The 16,917-nt window shown below is 38.2% G+C and overlaps 2 protein-coding genes across 2 annotated transcripts in view; one reads left to right on the top strand and one right to left on the bottom strand.

Moving 5' to 3' along the window:
* arhgap18 (Rho GTPase activating protein 18) overlaps positions 1–2,130 on the top strand; it is a 52,170-nt gene extending 50,040 nt beyond the window's left edge. The window contains exons 14-15 of the mRNA XM_052095612.1: positions 342–397; positions 480–2,130. Of these exons, the coding sequence (XP_051951572.1) occupies positions 342–397; positions 480–571 (148 nt within the window). The 3' untranslated portion in view covers positions 572–2,130. The remainder of the gene's footprint in view (positions 1–341; positions 398–479) is intronic.
* Positions 2,131–4,508: 2,378 nt separating this feature from the next.
* Positions 4,509–16,800, bottom strand: LOC127621848 (enoyl-[acyl-carrier-protein] reductase, mitochondrial). Its single transcript, XM_052095614.1, has 10 exons — positions 15,055–16,800; positions 14,525–14,622; positions 10,565–10,696; positions 9,925–10,068; positions 8,592–8,694; positions 8,107–8,209; positions 7,945–8,018; positions 6,324–6,384; positions 6,165–6,237; positions 4,509–5,893 (listed from the first exon to the last, which is right to left on the bottom strand). Exons 1-10 carry the CDS (start codon positions 15,204–15,206, stop codon positions 5,733–5,735), a joined length of 1,101 nt encoding a protein of 366 aa, XP_051951574.1. The 5' UTR covers positions 15,207–16,800; the 3' UTR covers positions 4,509–5,732.
* Positions 16,801–16,917: the final 117 nt, after the last annotated feature.

The raw sequence follows: 16,917 nt of genomic DNA, 5'->3' as shown, positions 1-16,917 counted from the left end.
GCCATATAAAGTCTCTGAAAGACACATTTATCAGTTTTTGTATGAGCCCATTGATTCTCAATGTAACAGTGCGTTGTGTCACGTGACTCGGTGTGCCTGAAGTTTAACACTTCAAATGACAGTCTAGAGTCTTGTGAACAGTATCACATTTCTATTCATGTAATTATGTGTTATGTATAGCGAAGTCAAAATACGTCGTCCACGCAGGTGGACACAAGGTCACACGAGGTTAAAATAGTTTTAGGTGAAGTGTAGCAATGTCATCTTCCTAAAGTATTTCACGTGTGCTGTCATTGGTTGTGTTCAGTGAGGTTGACCGTGTCTTGTTTTGTGTGTTCCAGGTCTCTGTCTGTGAAGAGAGAAGATCTGTGTCTGTATGAGATGGGAGGGAACATAAGTGAGTATCTAATGAGTGTCACGATAATTCCAGACACGTGCAGTGAGCTGATGCCTGTGTGTTTGTGTTTGTTCTTGTGAAGAGGAGAGATGTTTGGATGAAGAGACGTACATCAAAGCTCTGCTGGAGCTCAACCCCACTGCAGAGTGGCTCATTAAATCTGCTCAACACTGAACATGCCAATCAACCAATCAACCAATCACGCCTTAAACAAGAGGACACACTCATGAGTGAAGGGAAAGCACCAGTTCTTTCAGATCAGATATTTGATCTTCAGGTGTAGTCGGTCCAGTCCTCTGCCAACAGAACGCTAAACCGTTCATTTACTCATAAGTTGTTTTCCATTAGACTGTTGAGTGGCAGTTTTAGTCATAGTGTTTGGAAATTAGTTATTAATCCAATTTTGTATGTTTAAATGCTTGTGAAGGAATGATTGTTTGATTAGTTCAAGAATGAAACACTAACTTTATTATCTGAGTGAATATGAAGAAAACATATCTGGGTTTTATTTCACCACAACATGAATACAAAATAATACAAACAAGAAATTATATTTTGTGCAAAGAAAAATGAAATCTGCATTAAGGCAATATGTGTGTGTGTATATATATATATATATATATATATAATAACTAGCATAATCTATAAATGCTTTACCGTATCTCATAAAATTTGATCATGAGGTTTGTTTTGCATTATGGATTCATTGTTATTCAAATATTGCCACAATACAAAACAAAAGATATATTAATTCTAAAAATCAGTGTTTTACTGGTAAACATTTAATGGTTTATATGTGTATGATTTTCCCCCTTTTTATTTTTGGTGGAATCTGACCTGGAAATGTTGTTGATAAGTTTTGTGAGATTCAGGATTCAACCACTCAAAAATATGATAACAAAAATAAATGATATACACTCACCTAAAGGATTATTAGGAACACCTGTTCAATTTCTCATTAATGCAATTATCTAATCAACCAATCACATGGCAGTTGCTTCAATGCATTTAGGGGTGTGGTCCTGGTCAAGACAATCTCCTGAACTCCAAACTGAATGTCAGAATGGGAAAGAAAGGTGATTTAAGCAATTTTGAGCGTGGCATGGTTGTTGGTGCCAGACGGGCCGGTCTGAGTATTTCACAATCTGCTCAGTTACTGGGATTTTCACGCACAACCATTTCTAGGGTTTACAAAGAATGGTGTGAAAAGGGAAAAACATCCAGTATGCGGCAGTCCTGTGGGTGAAAATGCCTTGTTGATGCTAGAGGTCAGAGGAGAATGGGCCGACTGATTCAAGCTGATAGAAGAGCAACTTTGCCTGAAATAACCACTCGTTACAACCGAGGTATGCAGCAAAGCATTTGTGAAGCCACAACACGCACAACCTTGAGGCGGATGGGCTACAACAGCAGAAGACCCCACCGGGTACCACTCATCTCCACTACAAATAGGAAAAAGAGGCTACAATTTGCAAGAGCTCACCAAAATTGAACAGTTGAAGATTGGAAAAATGTTGCCTGGTCTGATGAGTCTCGATTTCTGTTGAGACATTCAGATGGTAGAGTCAGAATTTGGCGTAAACAGAATGAGAACATGGATCCATCATGCCGTGTTACCACTGTGCAGGCTGGTGGTGGTGGTGGTGTAATGGTGTGGGGGATGTTTTCTTGGCACACTTTAGGCCCCTTAGTGCCAATTGGGCATCGCTTAAATGCCACGGCCTACCTGAGCATTGTTTCTGACCATGTCCATCCCTTTATGGCCACCATGTACCCATCCTCTGATGGCTACTTCCAGCAGGATAATGCACCATGTCACAAAGCTCGAATCATTTCAAATTGGTTTCTTGAACATGACAATGAGTTCACTGTACTAAAATGGCCCCCACAGTCACCAGATCTCAACCCAATAGAGCATCTTTGGGATGTGGTGGAACGGGAGCTTTGTGCCCTGGATGTGCATCCCACAAATCTCCATCAACTGCGAGATGCTATCCTATCAATATGGGCCAACATTTCTAAAGAATGCTTTCAGCACCTTGTTGAATCAATGCCACGTAGAATTAAGGCTGTTCTGAAGGCGAAAGGGGGTCAAACACAGTATTAGTATGGTGTTCCTAATAATCCTTTAGGTGAGTGTATACCCTGTATATAATGTATCAATATCTGGGAACACTTTGCAATAAGGTTTTATTCATTTACATTAGTTAACATAAACTAACAATAAACAAATACATTTTAATTTACTAATACATTTGAAAAATTAAAAGTTAAAAATGCATAATTAACTAACATGACCAAACAATGAACAATTGTATTTTTACAAATGGTCATTAACCAAGATAAGTTTATAAATGATTCATAAATGCTGTAAAAATATAGAGTTCATTGTCCGGTTATGATAATTTATGCCTTACTATGACTAAAAGAACCTTGTTGTGAAATGTTACTTAATATCTCAATTGAACGACCGAATTGTCTCGAATAATTCTAGTGCTGATGTCCACCAACATTTCATTTGCTCTGTCTCAAACATCGGATTGATCTCTTAATACTGTAGCAAGAAACATTTCAATTCTTCAAGTCTAAAACAAGAAGTGTTTGGCTGCTTCCAAGGATCTGTTGTGTGATGTTTCTACTCATTGTGAGCAAGTCATGATAGTGAAGAGTCCTGTTTGTTCTCAAGTACAACTTCATTTATAGATGAGATTTTAGGTCTTTACAGGACTCATGACACAGAACAACATGAAGTACTTCAGTAGAGGGAACTCTGAACACTTAAACTGTGTGTGTCTTATTGTTATTATTTACAATGATGTAGATGTCATTTCAAATGAGTAGATTCAACTACATGATTTTATATATTTTTTATTATTACTACATCTATTACTACTGATGTCCTCCTTTTATTTTGTGCTGTAAACTGTGAATATGGCTGGAAAAGACTGTTGTTGTATGTTTTCATGCTTCAGAAAAACCACTAAATGTTTTTTGTAAATAAATGTTTCATTCTTCATGTCTGTTCACTGTATTTTGTTGAGCATTCTCAGTGTTAATGCCAAACAAGCACATTTATTTGGAGAAAATATCTACACATCCTGAAAACAAGATAAAGAACATTTGCATCAGATATTAAGACTAGTCCGAGAATGTATCTTGGGTTAAGTTTCTTTTTCTTACCCCATTGGCAAATCATTCTGTATTGTTTAAATATAAATCCAACAAACTTTAGTGATGTTTACACTTAAAACAACACAAACAAAAAATATTTACATATTAAGAATATTATTTTGCAGTGTAGATGTCATAAAAGAACTATAAGATATAAGGTTGTTCTGAAGAATAGCTGTGTGTGTCGACATGTTAACCAACAACGAGCCTACATGATTATTTATTAAATATCACATTTGGAGCATAAAGTGTGTGAGCATATTTTCTTATAGTTTATGCTCAGCATTCGTGTGTTTATACAAACACATTGTAGAAGTAAGCTGGGTATTGATACAGATTTCCCAATTTCCAAAAACACAGTTTCACAAGCTCTCAATTCGATTCAATTCAAATTCATTGGGTAAATTTAAGAGATAACCTCGTGCGACCCCGTGTCCACATGTGTGGACAATGTATTTTGGCTTCGCTATACACAACGCATAATTGAAATTTATAAAAACTGACTGAATACTGTTCACAAGACTCTACACTGTCATTTAAAGGATTAAACTTCTGCCGCACTGAGTCACGTGACACAACAACATGATGTTGATTTGCTTGAAGCACTCCAACGGACACAGAGCCAACAAAACTGTCACTGGTTAGAAATCTCTTTATGTTTTTCCATTGAAACCTGTTTGGTTGGATAGAATTGTCTCTAGATTCATTTCATTTGCCTCTTTAAAAAATCTGTTTGTTTATATGCATCAGAGCGCTGATAAACATGATGTCCACATATGTGTACACTGGCAACACATTTCCACATAATTAGAAAAAAACATGTTAGTTATTTTAAATAACTTAACACATCTGTGGATCATTTCCCTTCATTTTAATACACATTTTGTTATATTTTATTTTATTTCTGTGCAATACAATTCATATCGATTAACATTACTAAATGCATTCCTATATTTACTGTGCACTGTTACATTAAGAATCAATGAGTTCATCCAAAAACTGTAATATGTTGCTTTCAGAGGCTTGCATTGTGAACTGTTCTGAGACCAGTGCAGACAGACAGCACACTGGAGGTAAAGTCATTCACTAAATAGGGAGCATCCTATATCTCTCTATGCAGTTAAGTGCGTTCACTCCTAAAATCTGATCAAAAGTTCAGTTTCAGGCTGCAGATGGTGTTTGGATCACTCAACATGATCATCAATACATAGATTCACAATTTATAATGGATCATTTTATTTGAACATGGTTGGCAGTGATTGGATGATGCTGGTCATTACTTTGAATCAGAATTATGTATGATCATGTCTGATGTAATGTCTGTAACATCTCAAAAACATGAATAACCAACACTCCTGCACATCATAATAAACAATTATATATATATAAAAAAAGAAAATCTGAATTTCTATAATTGAATATTATTTTAACTGTCATGACTTAGTCCCGCTGTCCACATATGAGGACATCAATTTATAGGAAAACTATTTGCTCTAGATTTTATTTTTTGCAAGTTTTTGCAAGTTTATTAGATACAAATCAAAAAGGGAAAAGGGAAATGCACACAGCAGTCACGCAAGGGTCTCAGTGAACATTTTGCTTACACATGAAAGACGTTCTCACTCAGTTAATGCTGTTAATTATACAGGGGACCATCTAACCTGGAACATTACAAATATATTCATTTTACACATTTTATTTGATTGTTTTATTATTTTGGTCACATGTTAGCTAAAAAGAATTCTAGTACCATATATTTCACAAAGAATTATGATATCTTGAAATTGAATTTGTGTGTATATATATATATATATATATATTGTTACAAGTTTATTGTTTACATGCATACTTGCACAATTTACAAGTATTACATTCATTTGTACAATGTGCTAAAACGTCTCTTTAAGAATAGTGACAGTTCAGTAAGCGTCTCACAGACGTTTGGGTTGAGCGCATGTTAACGACAGTGGAGTTGGATGGATCCGGAACCGCATCCGTGCAATGCGTGATTGGAGTGAAATGTTTAAATTTTTGTTTGATCAATAATTGACAGTAAAGAACAGAGTGAAAGATCAATCGTTGAGATTTTCAGAATCAATATCGAGATCCTTCAAATGGATATGAAAATCAACATCGTAGTGAATGCCATCCTGTGTTTTTCAGTCTACATGATAAGTACATGTTTGCGGGTGTGTGACTGCACAGTAGCGTGTAATGCGTGTGTGTACTGGTGAAATGGTGTCTGGATGTATTGTGGTGCAGAGAGATGTCCCGCTCTCATGAGATCACACACTGAATCTAACATCATCTTCAGCTGAGCTTTATCTGCAGGAGAGAGTTTTCAACACGTCATGTAATATCAACATAATGATGTTTAATCTGGATTCTCTGCCAATATCTGCTTTATATCACTTGCAATATGACAATCCTGCAAAGGCAAAACGCAGAAGCTATTTTGTGAGTTATGAATGAAATCGTTTCTCTTAGACTGCGATCTGTCCTGAGACTGAAACTATGAAGCCATTCTTTTAGGCGTAGTTACTGTGTTTTGACTTTGTAGGGCACAATAGCTCTCAATATTTTGTTGTTGGTTTACCATTCCTGTGGTTTCTCTTCCACTGGGTCAGCCAGAAGCCTTTTAGAGTGACATTTTGGAATATAAAGGATTTCTGCATCAGAGGAAATGTAAATTTAGGATTTTTGTTTTCTTAAGGCAGAAATATTAGCATGTATATGAAAGTCATAATAATCTCACAGCAGGAATCTGCAGGGGTCTTTTGGCCATGCCTCCATATGTCACCATTGTGCCTCCATAACTGATAGCAGAAGAGGACAGCGATCAACACACTCTCATTGGTCGAAATGATTTAGAATTGTGGATAGATAAATAAAACAGTAAGGTCAAAGAAATAGGTCACCCGAAAATGAAAACACATCGTTTACTCAACGTCAGGTCATTTCCAAACTGTATGACAACTTTCTACCATAAAACACAAAAGAAGTTTAGAAGAATGCTCACGCTGCACTTTTCCATACATAAAAGTAGTCCATACGACTTGTGTGCTATATTTCAGTGTTAACTAATGCTACGTTTGATTAAAAAATAAATACTATATGTTGGAACTAACATAAACAAAGATATGTAAATGCTGTGAAACTTTTGTTCATTGTTAGTTCATGTTAACAAATGGAACATTATTGTAAAATGTTACCAAATAATAGTAATATTAACTGCCAGCCCTGTGACAGACATGAGACATCTGCCACTGAATACTAGCAAACATGAAGTTTGTGTTTTGGCTGTGGATTCTAAACCACATGTCATTTATTACATTATAAAACAGCCACAGTGACTTCAACAAGCTATCGTATGGAACTCCCCAAACAATTCAACCATAGTTTCTTCAGTCAAGGTGGTCTCTGGCAAACTTCAGGCAGGCAGAAATGTTTTTGTTGGAAAGCAGCATCTTCCTTTGTGATGTCCTGCCATGGACACCATACCTGTTTCATGTTTTCCATATAGTAGACTCATGAACAGAGATGTTAACCAGTTCCAATGATTCCTTCAAGTCTTCAGCTGTCACTCTAGAGTTCTTTATTACCACATTGAGTATTCTGCTGTGTGCCCTTTGAGTTATCTTAGCTGGACGGCCACTTCTAGGGAGAGTACCCACAGTTCTAAATCATCTCTATTTAGAGACAATTTATCTAACTGTGGACAGATGAATATCTAAGCTCTACGAGATAACTTTGAGATAATCTTTCCAGCTTTATGCAAAGCAACAGTTCTTAATTGTAGCTCTTCTGAGATCTTTTTTGTGAGGCATGGTCCACATCAGCAGATGCTTCTTGTGAATTCCAAACTTAAAATGTCTGAGTGCTTTTTATAAGTCATAGTAGCTCTAGCCCACACCTCCACAAATCTCCAATTAATTGGATGCCAGGTTTGCCAACTGCTGACTCTAATTAGCTTTTGTTGATGCAATTAGCCTACTTTTTATATACTTTTTCCACCCTATATTGTATTTTCAACAATACAATAATTTGTGTGTTATTAGTTAAAACAGATTGTGTTTGTTCATTAATGAAACTTATATGAAGATCAAACCAGATTTTAAGACAAATAGTTACATAAATGCAGATCATTTCAAAGGGTTCGCATACTTTTTCTTGCCACAGTATATAGCACACGAGTCACATTGACTACTTGAATTACACATTTATGCTTTTTTCCTTTTATGGAGCTAGAAAGCACCCGGTCACTGGTTACTTTTTTATTGTATGGGGAAGAAAAAGTCATACGGCTCGAGTAATGTAAATGATTACAGAAATGTTCATTTTTGGGTGAAATATTTTTTTTAGAATATGAAACCTACTCAAGATTAGACAACACAAGTCCTCCACTCAAGCCACCTACACAATTCAAACCCAGTTTAGGTTTAGGGACTTCCTGTGAAACAAAAAGAGATTCATGCTCTGAGAGTTTCATTGATTACTGTTGTGTGTACTGGCACATTCCCAAAGAGCAGAATCCCCACCTCAAAGATCTGGCAAAGCCCTGATGACATCACTTCCTCTTCAGTGATGACATAATCAGCTCCCAGTGCCCGAATCTCCTCAATCAACTCTGCACAGTTTGGTCTTAATAATTTAACAATAATCAACGTGAGAAATCAGTTTAAACAAGACACTATGAGATGGTTTTTGAGATAATTACTCCATGTTAAACATATACATTACTTAAATATCAATAAAATATATTTTGATATGGATTTATTGCTCGTTTTAAATGCCCAATAATAATTCGATCAGATGGCACTATGGATTTAACTATAAAGCTATGTGAATAGATCTGTATTAGTGACTATAACAACATTATGAAGGGATTATGGGAGCATTAGTTTCTGTGTATAACAATATTGCATTATGTGTCCTAAATGGAACAGACATGCACGGCTTATAACACTGTGATATTTATCCGCATATTGCATGTGTTATAAAGCTTTATAAAGGTGTTATATACCTGTCTCTGATGATGTTGATTGTTTTCAGGCCCAGTGCTGCAGCGATCTGAATCACAGCCTGTCCAACTGCACTGTTAGAGCCGTTCTGAATCAAAGTACAACCTACAAATAAAAGAGATGACTTGTTATAGTTTTTAATTGAGTTCATTTTCAATTTAGTTTTGCTTCCTTATTTTTCAGTCTGTAACGGTTGCTTTCAGTGTTTCAGTATGATTAGCTTTCATTTTAGTTTCAATTTGAGTATTTTAAAGCTGCCCAAGTGAATTCATGAACTGATCATTTAACAGCATTATATTCTCAGGGCTAGAGTTATCAAAATCTACAGGCATTTTCATGTTTCATGTAGATGGGTTTTAAAGGTTTTCATTTTTGTTATATATATTATATGTGTCAAAAACTAAAACTGACATTTATTTTGTCTTTTTTATTTTGGAGTCAATAAAATGTATTTGTTTCTTTTCAGTCTTTCCAATTATGTTTGTTCTGAGTTTTTGTTTCAATTAATAGAAATGTGTTTTCGTGAGCAATAAATGTGTCACGAACCCCGCTCCTCTGCCCCATCCCCGCTTCGTCGCACACACACACTCCCTCGACCTCACTCCCTCGCTCCGCCCCCTCAAGCTTTTCACGCTCTTTTTGCTCGCTCGAGCCCTCACGCCCACTTTGCTCCTACTCGCTCACATGCTCGTAGGCAATCTCCCTTCCTCGAGTCCCTCACGCGTTTCCAATCCCCCAGAACATTATGACCACCTGCACTCGTGTCATCTGCACTCCTGCACATTAGTTTCACCTGCACTCGTCTCATCACCTGTCATGGTTTACACCTGCACTCGCCCCTATATATTTCACAACCCGTTCGTCTCACTCCTGTTGGTTATTGTATTTAGTTTCCCGTGTCTTTGCCCCCGCTAGTCTCGTCTAGTTTTGATCCCCCCTTGAACTCCTCTTGATTACCCCCTTAGCTTGCCAGCTCCTCGTTCCCCTAGTACCCCTGTCTACTCCCTTTGTTAGTTTACCCCCCTCTCGATCCTGTTTACCCCGGCTTTGACCCTCGCTCCCCTCGACTACTCTCCCGGATTTGCCCCCTTTACTCTCTTTGATTCCCCGGATTTTGACCCTACGCTACCCTGACCATTCTCCCTCTGGATTTTCCGTGCTGTACTTTTGTTTGCCTGCAAATAAACGCAGTTTTGATATACATTGTGACTGTCTCATCTTGTGTGTGTGTGTGCGGGTTACAAAATGATCATTGTTGGCTTAATGTTCTTTGCAAAAAATATATTGTAATGAAAATAGCAACTGTGAAATAAAATAAAACATTATTATTCTTACCAGGGGTGAGTGTTTGAAAGTCGTGCAGTATTCTGTATGCAGTGCAGGGGTTCACGAAAACTGTGGCGGCTTCCAGTAAAGAGATGTCTTTAGATACAGAGATCAGATCATCCTCTTCACACACTGCACCTGTCCTCCATGTACCTGACAAACAAACAAACAAACCTATTAGAACTTTGCTGTATATGTATTAAAACAAACTGGTTTAGTCATTGAACAATTTGATATGATGTCACTATAATGAAATGATGTAATGATGAAGATGTGTCTTTACCTTGTAATCTTATAGATGGTTATACTTTGCACCATTATCCGACTCATGTATAACTAACAGCTAAAGAAAAAGTGTTAAAAAAACAACCTTTTCCTATTTAAAGACTCTATTTACATTTTTAATACATTCTTGCTCTAATTCGGAACAATTCTGTGCACATTATTTTAAAGGCTGACATCACATAGCCCTCTAATATTTCAACCCCTCCCCTCCAACCACCTGACCACTTGACAAGATCCAGCCAATTCACAACTGATATAATGAAGAAATGTCCTACAATTATTCTCATTGAAAATCTTGTTGCCAAATATTATGGACATATATAATTGGTTACGAACACTGTTTCATGTTTCTCCTTGTCCTTACCAAAGCAAGCATCTATGGGCAGTACCCAATCACCAGGCCTCAGCGCTGTTACATCACTGCCCACCTCTATCACCTCTGCCACACCCTCATTCCCGCCCACTGCAGGGAGGGGACACAAGATTGGGTATGTACCTGTAAATACATGAGCAACTGTAGTGAATTCACCACATTCAGCCTCATTCACTCAACAGAGTAGAATACAATAGAATATAGAACAGAGTAGAATAGAATAGAGTAGAATTGTGTTGAAAAGAATAATTAATAGAATAAAATGGAAAAGAATAGAGCATAATACAAATGAAAAGAGTAGAACATGATAAAATAGAACACAATAGAATAGAATAAATTAGAATACAAAACATAGTTTAAGATAATGGAGAAAAATAGTGTAGAAAATAATAACAAAAAAGAATAGAATAGAACAGAGTAGAAATAGAACTAAACAGTAGAACAGGACAGAATAGGACTCAACAGAATGGAGTTGGGGGCGGGGCAGGTGTAAAATAGAACTGAACAGAATTCAAAATTATAGAAAACAAAGTAGAATTGAATGGAGTAGAATAGTGTAGAAAAAAAGAATAGAGCGGAACAGCATAGCAGAGATTAGAACAGAATAGAACCAAACACAGTAGCATGTGGTTGAATAGAACACAATAAAATAGAATCATATAGAATCATATAGAGAATGGAGTAGAATAATGTAGAGAAGAATAAAAAAGAACAGAACTGAACCAAACAGAGTACAATAGGATACTCAATAGAATAGAATTTCAGAGTTTGTTCTAGTATATGTATGTACTGTAGTAATGTAAGTGATTTAAAGGAATAGTTCACCCAAAATAAAGAGCAACAGTGCCCGCCCACTTTTTCAGCTGCATTTGTTCCGGAAGTATTTTTCCCATTAATTTCTTCCATAGACTTCTCCAAACAAATCCTCCATTAAAGAGTTGTAAAGCATGAAACAAACCAACAACATTACAGACTTTGCTTTAAGGCAAAAAAGTCTTTGAAAATCAGACAAAAAGACAAAGGGACAAGAATGTGTACTAACTGTGTTCATGAGGGCATGAACTACAATCCCATGAAGCATTGCGAATGAAATAATCATATATAAAATGAAGGTAATATATAAAACTATTGATTTACTTGCTGATTACAAGTATAGAAACAATATAGTTTATGGGAAATATACCAATATAAACAACATCTTTTGAGACGCCGTTTGCGTCATTCTGAGTGCACCATTGGAGTGGGCCATCGATTCCTGTAGTATATCACAGGCTTTATTGGCCATGGTTCTCTGATTGGTGGATCTTTCACTGCTGCACCATGGGTAATGTAGTTGTACACCAGGAATTTGTGATTTTCAAACAATGAAGTTGAAATAATGCAGACGGATGCTTCAAAAGAAACATATACCATTGATGACCAACCTCGTAGCTCACAGTAGGTCTGTCTTTAAAGGTTTATAAGTTAGAGTGGAAAATTAATTTGTCTATGGAAGAAATGAATGGGATTTTTACTGCTGTGCCCTATTCTCAGTCAAGATTCTCAGTGAATAACACGTTCAATGTTGGCCTGTTACTCAAAGCTATTTTAGGGGTTTTAGGAGACTTGGAATATAGTGCACCAGTCATATGGACTACTATATGATGTTTTATGTTGTTTTTGTTGTTGTCATTTTTCCATTCGCTTTGTATTATATGGAAAACAATGATTTGGATATTTGTTTTAAATGTGTGTTCCTTGTGTAACAGGAACCAGCTGGTACGTGATATCTGTGCGGTATGTGTAAAACTCACTCCCCTGGCCTCAATAGATGCAATAGCGACTGATGCTAAGCAACTTATGCTAAGGGCTGTAGCCTTTAGCCTCCTTGTTAGTGCGCCCATGCAGGATTTGCACTAGCGACTGATGCTAAGCAACTGATGCTACTGGCTGTAGCCTTTAGCCTCCTTGTTAGCACGCCCATGCTGGGAATGCACTAACAACTAATGCTAAGCAACTGTTGCTACGGGCTGTAGCCTTTAGCTTCCTTGTTAGCACGCCCATGCTGGGTTTGCACTAGCGACTGATACTAAGGGCTGTAGCCATTAACCTTCTTGTTAGTGCGCCCATGCAGGGTTTTCACTAGCGACTGATGCTAAGTAACTGATGGTACGGGCTGTAGCCTTTAGCCTCCTTGTTAGCACGCCCATGCTGGGTTTGCACTAGCGACTGATGCTAAGGGCTGTAGCCTTTAACCTTCTTGTTAGTGCGCCCATGCAGGGTTTGCACTAGCGACTGATGCTAAGCAACTGATGCTACTGGCTGTAGCCTTTAGCCTCCTTGTTAGCACGCCCATGCTGGGAATGCACTAACAACTAATGCTAAGCAACTGTTGCTACGGGCTGTAGCCTTTAGCTTCCTTGTTAGCACGCCCATGCTGGGTTTGCACTAGCGACTGATGCTAAGGGCTGTAGCCTTTAACCTTCTTGTTAGTGCGCCCATGCAGGGTTTTCACTAGCGACTGATGCTAAGTAACTGATGGTACGGGCTGTAGCCTTTAGCCTCCTTGTTAGCACGCCCATGCTGGGTTTGCACTAGCGACTGATGCTAAGGGCTGTAGCCTTTAACCTTCTTGTTAGTGCGCCCATGCAGGGTTTTCACTAGCGACTGATGCTAAGTAACTGATGGTACGGGCTGTAGCCTTTAGCCTCCTTGTTAGCACGCCCATGCTGGGTCTGCACTAGCGACTAATGCTAAGCAACTGATGCTACAGGCTGTAGCCTTTAGCTTCCTTGTTAGCACGCCCATGCTGGGTTTGCACTAGCGACTAATGCTAAGCAACTGATGCTACTGGCTGTAGCCTTTAGCCTCCTTGTTAACACATCCATGCTGGGTTTGCACTAGCAACTAATGCTAAGCAACTGATGCTACGGGCTGTAACCTTTAGCCTCCTTGTTAGCACGCCCATGCTGGGTCTGCACTAGCGACTAATGCTAAGCAACTGATGCTACAGGCTGTAGCCTTTAGCTTCCTTGTTAGCACGCCCATGCTGGGTTTGCACTAGCGACTAATGCTAAGCAACTGATGCTACTGGCTGTAGCCTATAGCCTCCTTGTTAACACATCCATGCTGGGTTTGCACTAGCAACTAATGCTAAGCAACTGATGCTACGGGCTGTAACCTTTAGCCTCCTTGTTAACACATCCATGCTGGGTTTGCACTAGCGACTAATGCTAAGCAACTGATGCTACGGGCTGTAACCTTTAGCCTCCTTGTTAACACATCCATGCTGGGTTTGCACTAGCAACTAATGCTAAGCAACTGATGCTACGGGCTGTAACCTTTAGTCTCCTTGTTAGCGCGCCCATGCTGGGTTTGCACTAGGGACTGATTCTAAGGGCTATAGCCTTTAGCCTTCTTGTTAGTGTGTCCATGAATGGTTTGCACTAGCGACTGATGCTACAGGCTGTAGCCTTTAGCATCCTTGTTAGTGTGCCCATGCTGGGTTTGCACTAGCAACTGATGCTAAGGGCTGTAGCGTTTAGCCTCCTTGTTAGCACGCCCATGCTGGGTTTGCACTAGCGACTAATGCTAAGCAACTGATCCTACGGGCTGTAGCCTTTAGCATCCTTGTTAGTGTGCCCATGCCAGGTTTGCACTAGCAACTGATGCTAAGGGCTGTAGCGTTTAGCCTCCTTGTTAGCACGCCCATGCTGGGTTTGCACTAGCGACTAATGCTAAGCAACTGATCCTACGGGCTGTAGCCTTTAGCCTCCTTGTTAGCGTGCCCATGCCAGGTTCGAATCCCACTCGGAGCGAGTCAAACAGGACCATTTACACTTGGAAGAAAGAAAGTCAGAAAGGTTTAGTAAATGAAAGACTTTTCGATTTTGGGTGAACTATTTTTTTTTTAAGTAGCACTGGACTGTGGAAGAATATGAAAAGCCAGTGCATCATCTGTTATAATTTCACCCTGGATCATGTTGATGTCTGCAGGATTGATGGGTGCTGCCAGCATGTGCACCCTCACACTGCCATCTCCCACTGGAGGCAACAACACCTGCTCCATCCTACAAACACATGACAGGACAATGGGTGATATTTCACAAGTGTTTCACAATGAGCACCATATCAAGTGAACACATGCCACTCATTTCAACAACTTGACTTGATTTAATGGCTCAAAATAAGAGCTCCACTTTTATCTTTGTTAACTTTCTATCAGTTTGAGTTCATTCTGGAGAAACGTTCTTCAGTGAGTCTGTCACCTGAGCTCTGGAAGAGCAACTCTGGGTTGTCCATTCACTCAACCTTGTCCTGCTGCAGTATTGCTGTTTTAGACTGTTATTAGTTCATTCTATATATAAATACATGTACATGTATAGCATTTACTTAAAAAATATATGTGACAAATGAAGCATTCCTCTGCTGTGCTCAATATTCACTGAAGTTGAAGAAACACCCTAATATGAAGTAATATAAAGAAAATGAAATGTTCATACCTCACAGTGTCAAAGTCATGCGAGTGTTCTCTGTAAACTAAAGCTGAGCAGTGGTGAATCATTCTCCAGATTCGAGAGCATCTCTTCTGTCGGTCCCTCAGTAGTGTGATTCCTACATGAGTGGCTCTGTGCAGTACACTTCTGATGACCATGACTGCTCCTCTTGAGTGAACGTCTACGGCATGTGTACAGCCGACTGTGGTGATGATAAAACAAGCCTTCTCTCTTTAGTTTTTATTGTTGAGCAACATTGAATGACCTTCCTGAATGGCAAAGATGTACAGTAAGTATCTATCATGAACTCATCTGTCAGACCTATAGGGCACAAAAGACATCTTTGTACTTCTGCTTTCAATCTGTTGAACAGGAAACCATGCTCTGCTGACTATGGCTAGTTGTCAAACTTCCTATTCCAGTTAATATTTCTCAGGGAAGGTTTGTTTTGAAAATCAACTCCAAAAAAGCCTTTATTTTCCAGGCAAAAAAAGATCATGTTCATTGTACAGGCGCTGACCTTTTGTAACAAACAAAACATTTTTGACCCCAATTCATCAATTTTACAGATTATTTCAACATCGTATAAAGGAAAAATACTGTAACACCAATGCATCAGAGAGGATATTTCTTTATTTTGAAATACTGTTCATTGCACACTACATGTAATCACTCCATGCCAAAATGACACACTGGGACTTCAAAGGGAACACAGTCAGAGAATGTGTAGTGTACTTCTGTCCAGTGTCATCAGGGTGTGCAGTTAATCAAGTGTAACTTCATCTTTAACACCTTTCTTCTGCGTTTACACCACAGTTGAATATGACTTTTTCAAATCCGATCTGGGGCACATTAATATGTCTTATTATATTCATATCTGATCTGATTTTAAGGTTGTTGTGGCTTCAGGGTGTAATTTATGTGATATTTATTTCAATCTAACTCAACATTTGTCATGATTGCACACTTGATTTTACCCTTGAATCAATTCATGAATTGCACTATATGAAATATTACACAGAAAGGTGCAAAAATATAATTTAAATATATATTGATATACACTAGGTCTCAATTGTTGTTGACACTTGCACGTTCAAATTCTCATGCACTGATTTAAGACCAGAAGTTCTAAGTTCTTCCAATTTGATATAAGATATGAAATCACATTAAATGACATTATGTTATGGTGTACATGCCAGGGTAGGTTTTTTTTTTTTACACATGTTGGTCAGTTTAGGAGCTCTTTAAGATCAGAGCCACATTTCAAATTTCATACGAACAACCTCACAGATTTGAGCATTCGGTGGCTTGCGTTGTGAACGTAGCTTTAGTTCATTGAGTTAGTGACTATGAATGTGTGTTCTATATTTGTTTCTGATTCCTCAAAGCCATTCGCACTTTAAAATAAAGGTTCTTCTATGGTTCGGCAAAGAAGCTTCTTCTTACTCATAAGAACCATGGTTGGCTGTAGAGGGTTCTAGAGTTAATATTTATGTTTTGGATCACTGGTTTCTAGGTTCTTTAACACACTACATTGGTGAATTTCTAAAGAACTGGAGAATATGATGTTTTTGTGGAACTTCACATGGTTCTTCTGTGGTGACTGTAAAAGCCTTGTTGGTTCTAACTGTAAACGATATCAATAGGATTGATAGATTTGGTTTTCATTAAGCTGAATCATACAGTCTTTGGTTTGTTTAGATGTTTGTTTCCGTTGAGTGATCTGGCTGTGAGTGGTATAGCTAGAGATACAGTTAGTTCACTGAAAGCTTCTGTTCTTTGCTATGTTGAATTCTTTTTTAAATTTTTTTCCATAATAATAATATCTTTGATTCATTGACTGATTCACTTTGCGTACCAGGGAAATGA

Source organism: Xyrauchen texanus, chromosome 28 (assembly GCF_025860055.1).
Source record: "Xyrauchen texanus isolate HMW12.3.18 chromosome 28, RBS_HiC_50CHRs, whole genome shotgun sequence".
NCBI lineage: Eukaryota > Metazoa > Chordata > Actinopteri > Cypriniformes > Catostomidae > Xyrauchen > Xyrauchen texanus.
This window is presented reverse-complemented; position numbering and strand designations above follow the sequence as displayed.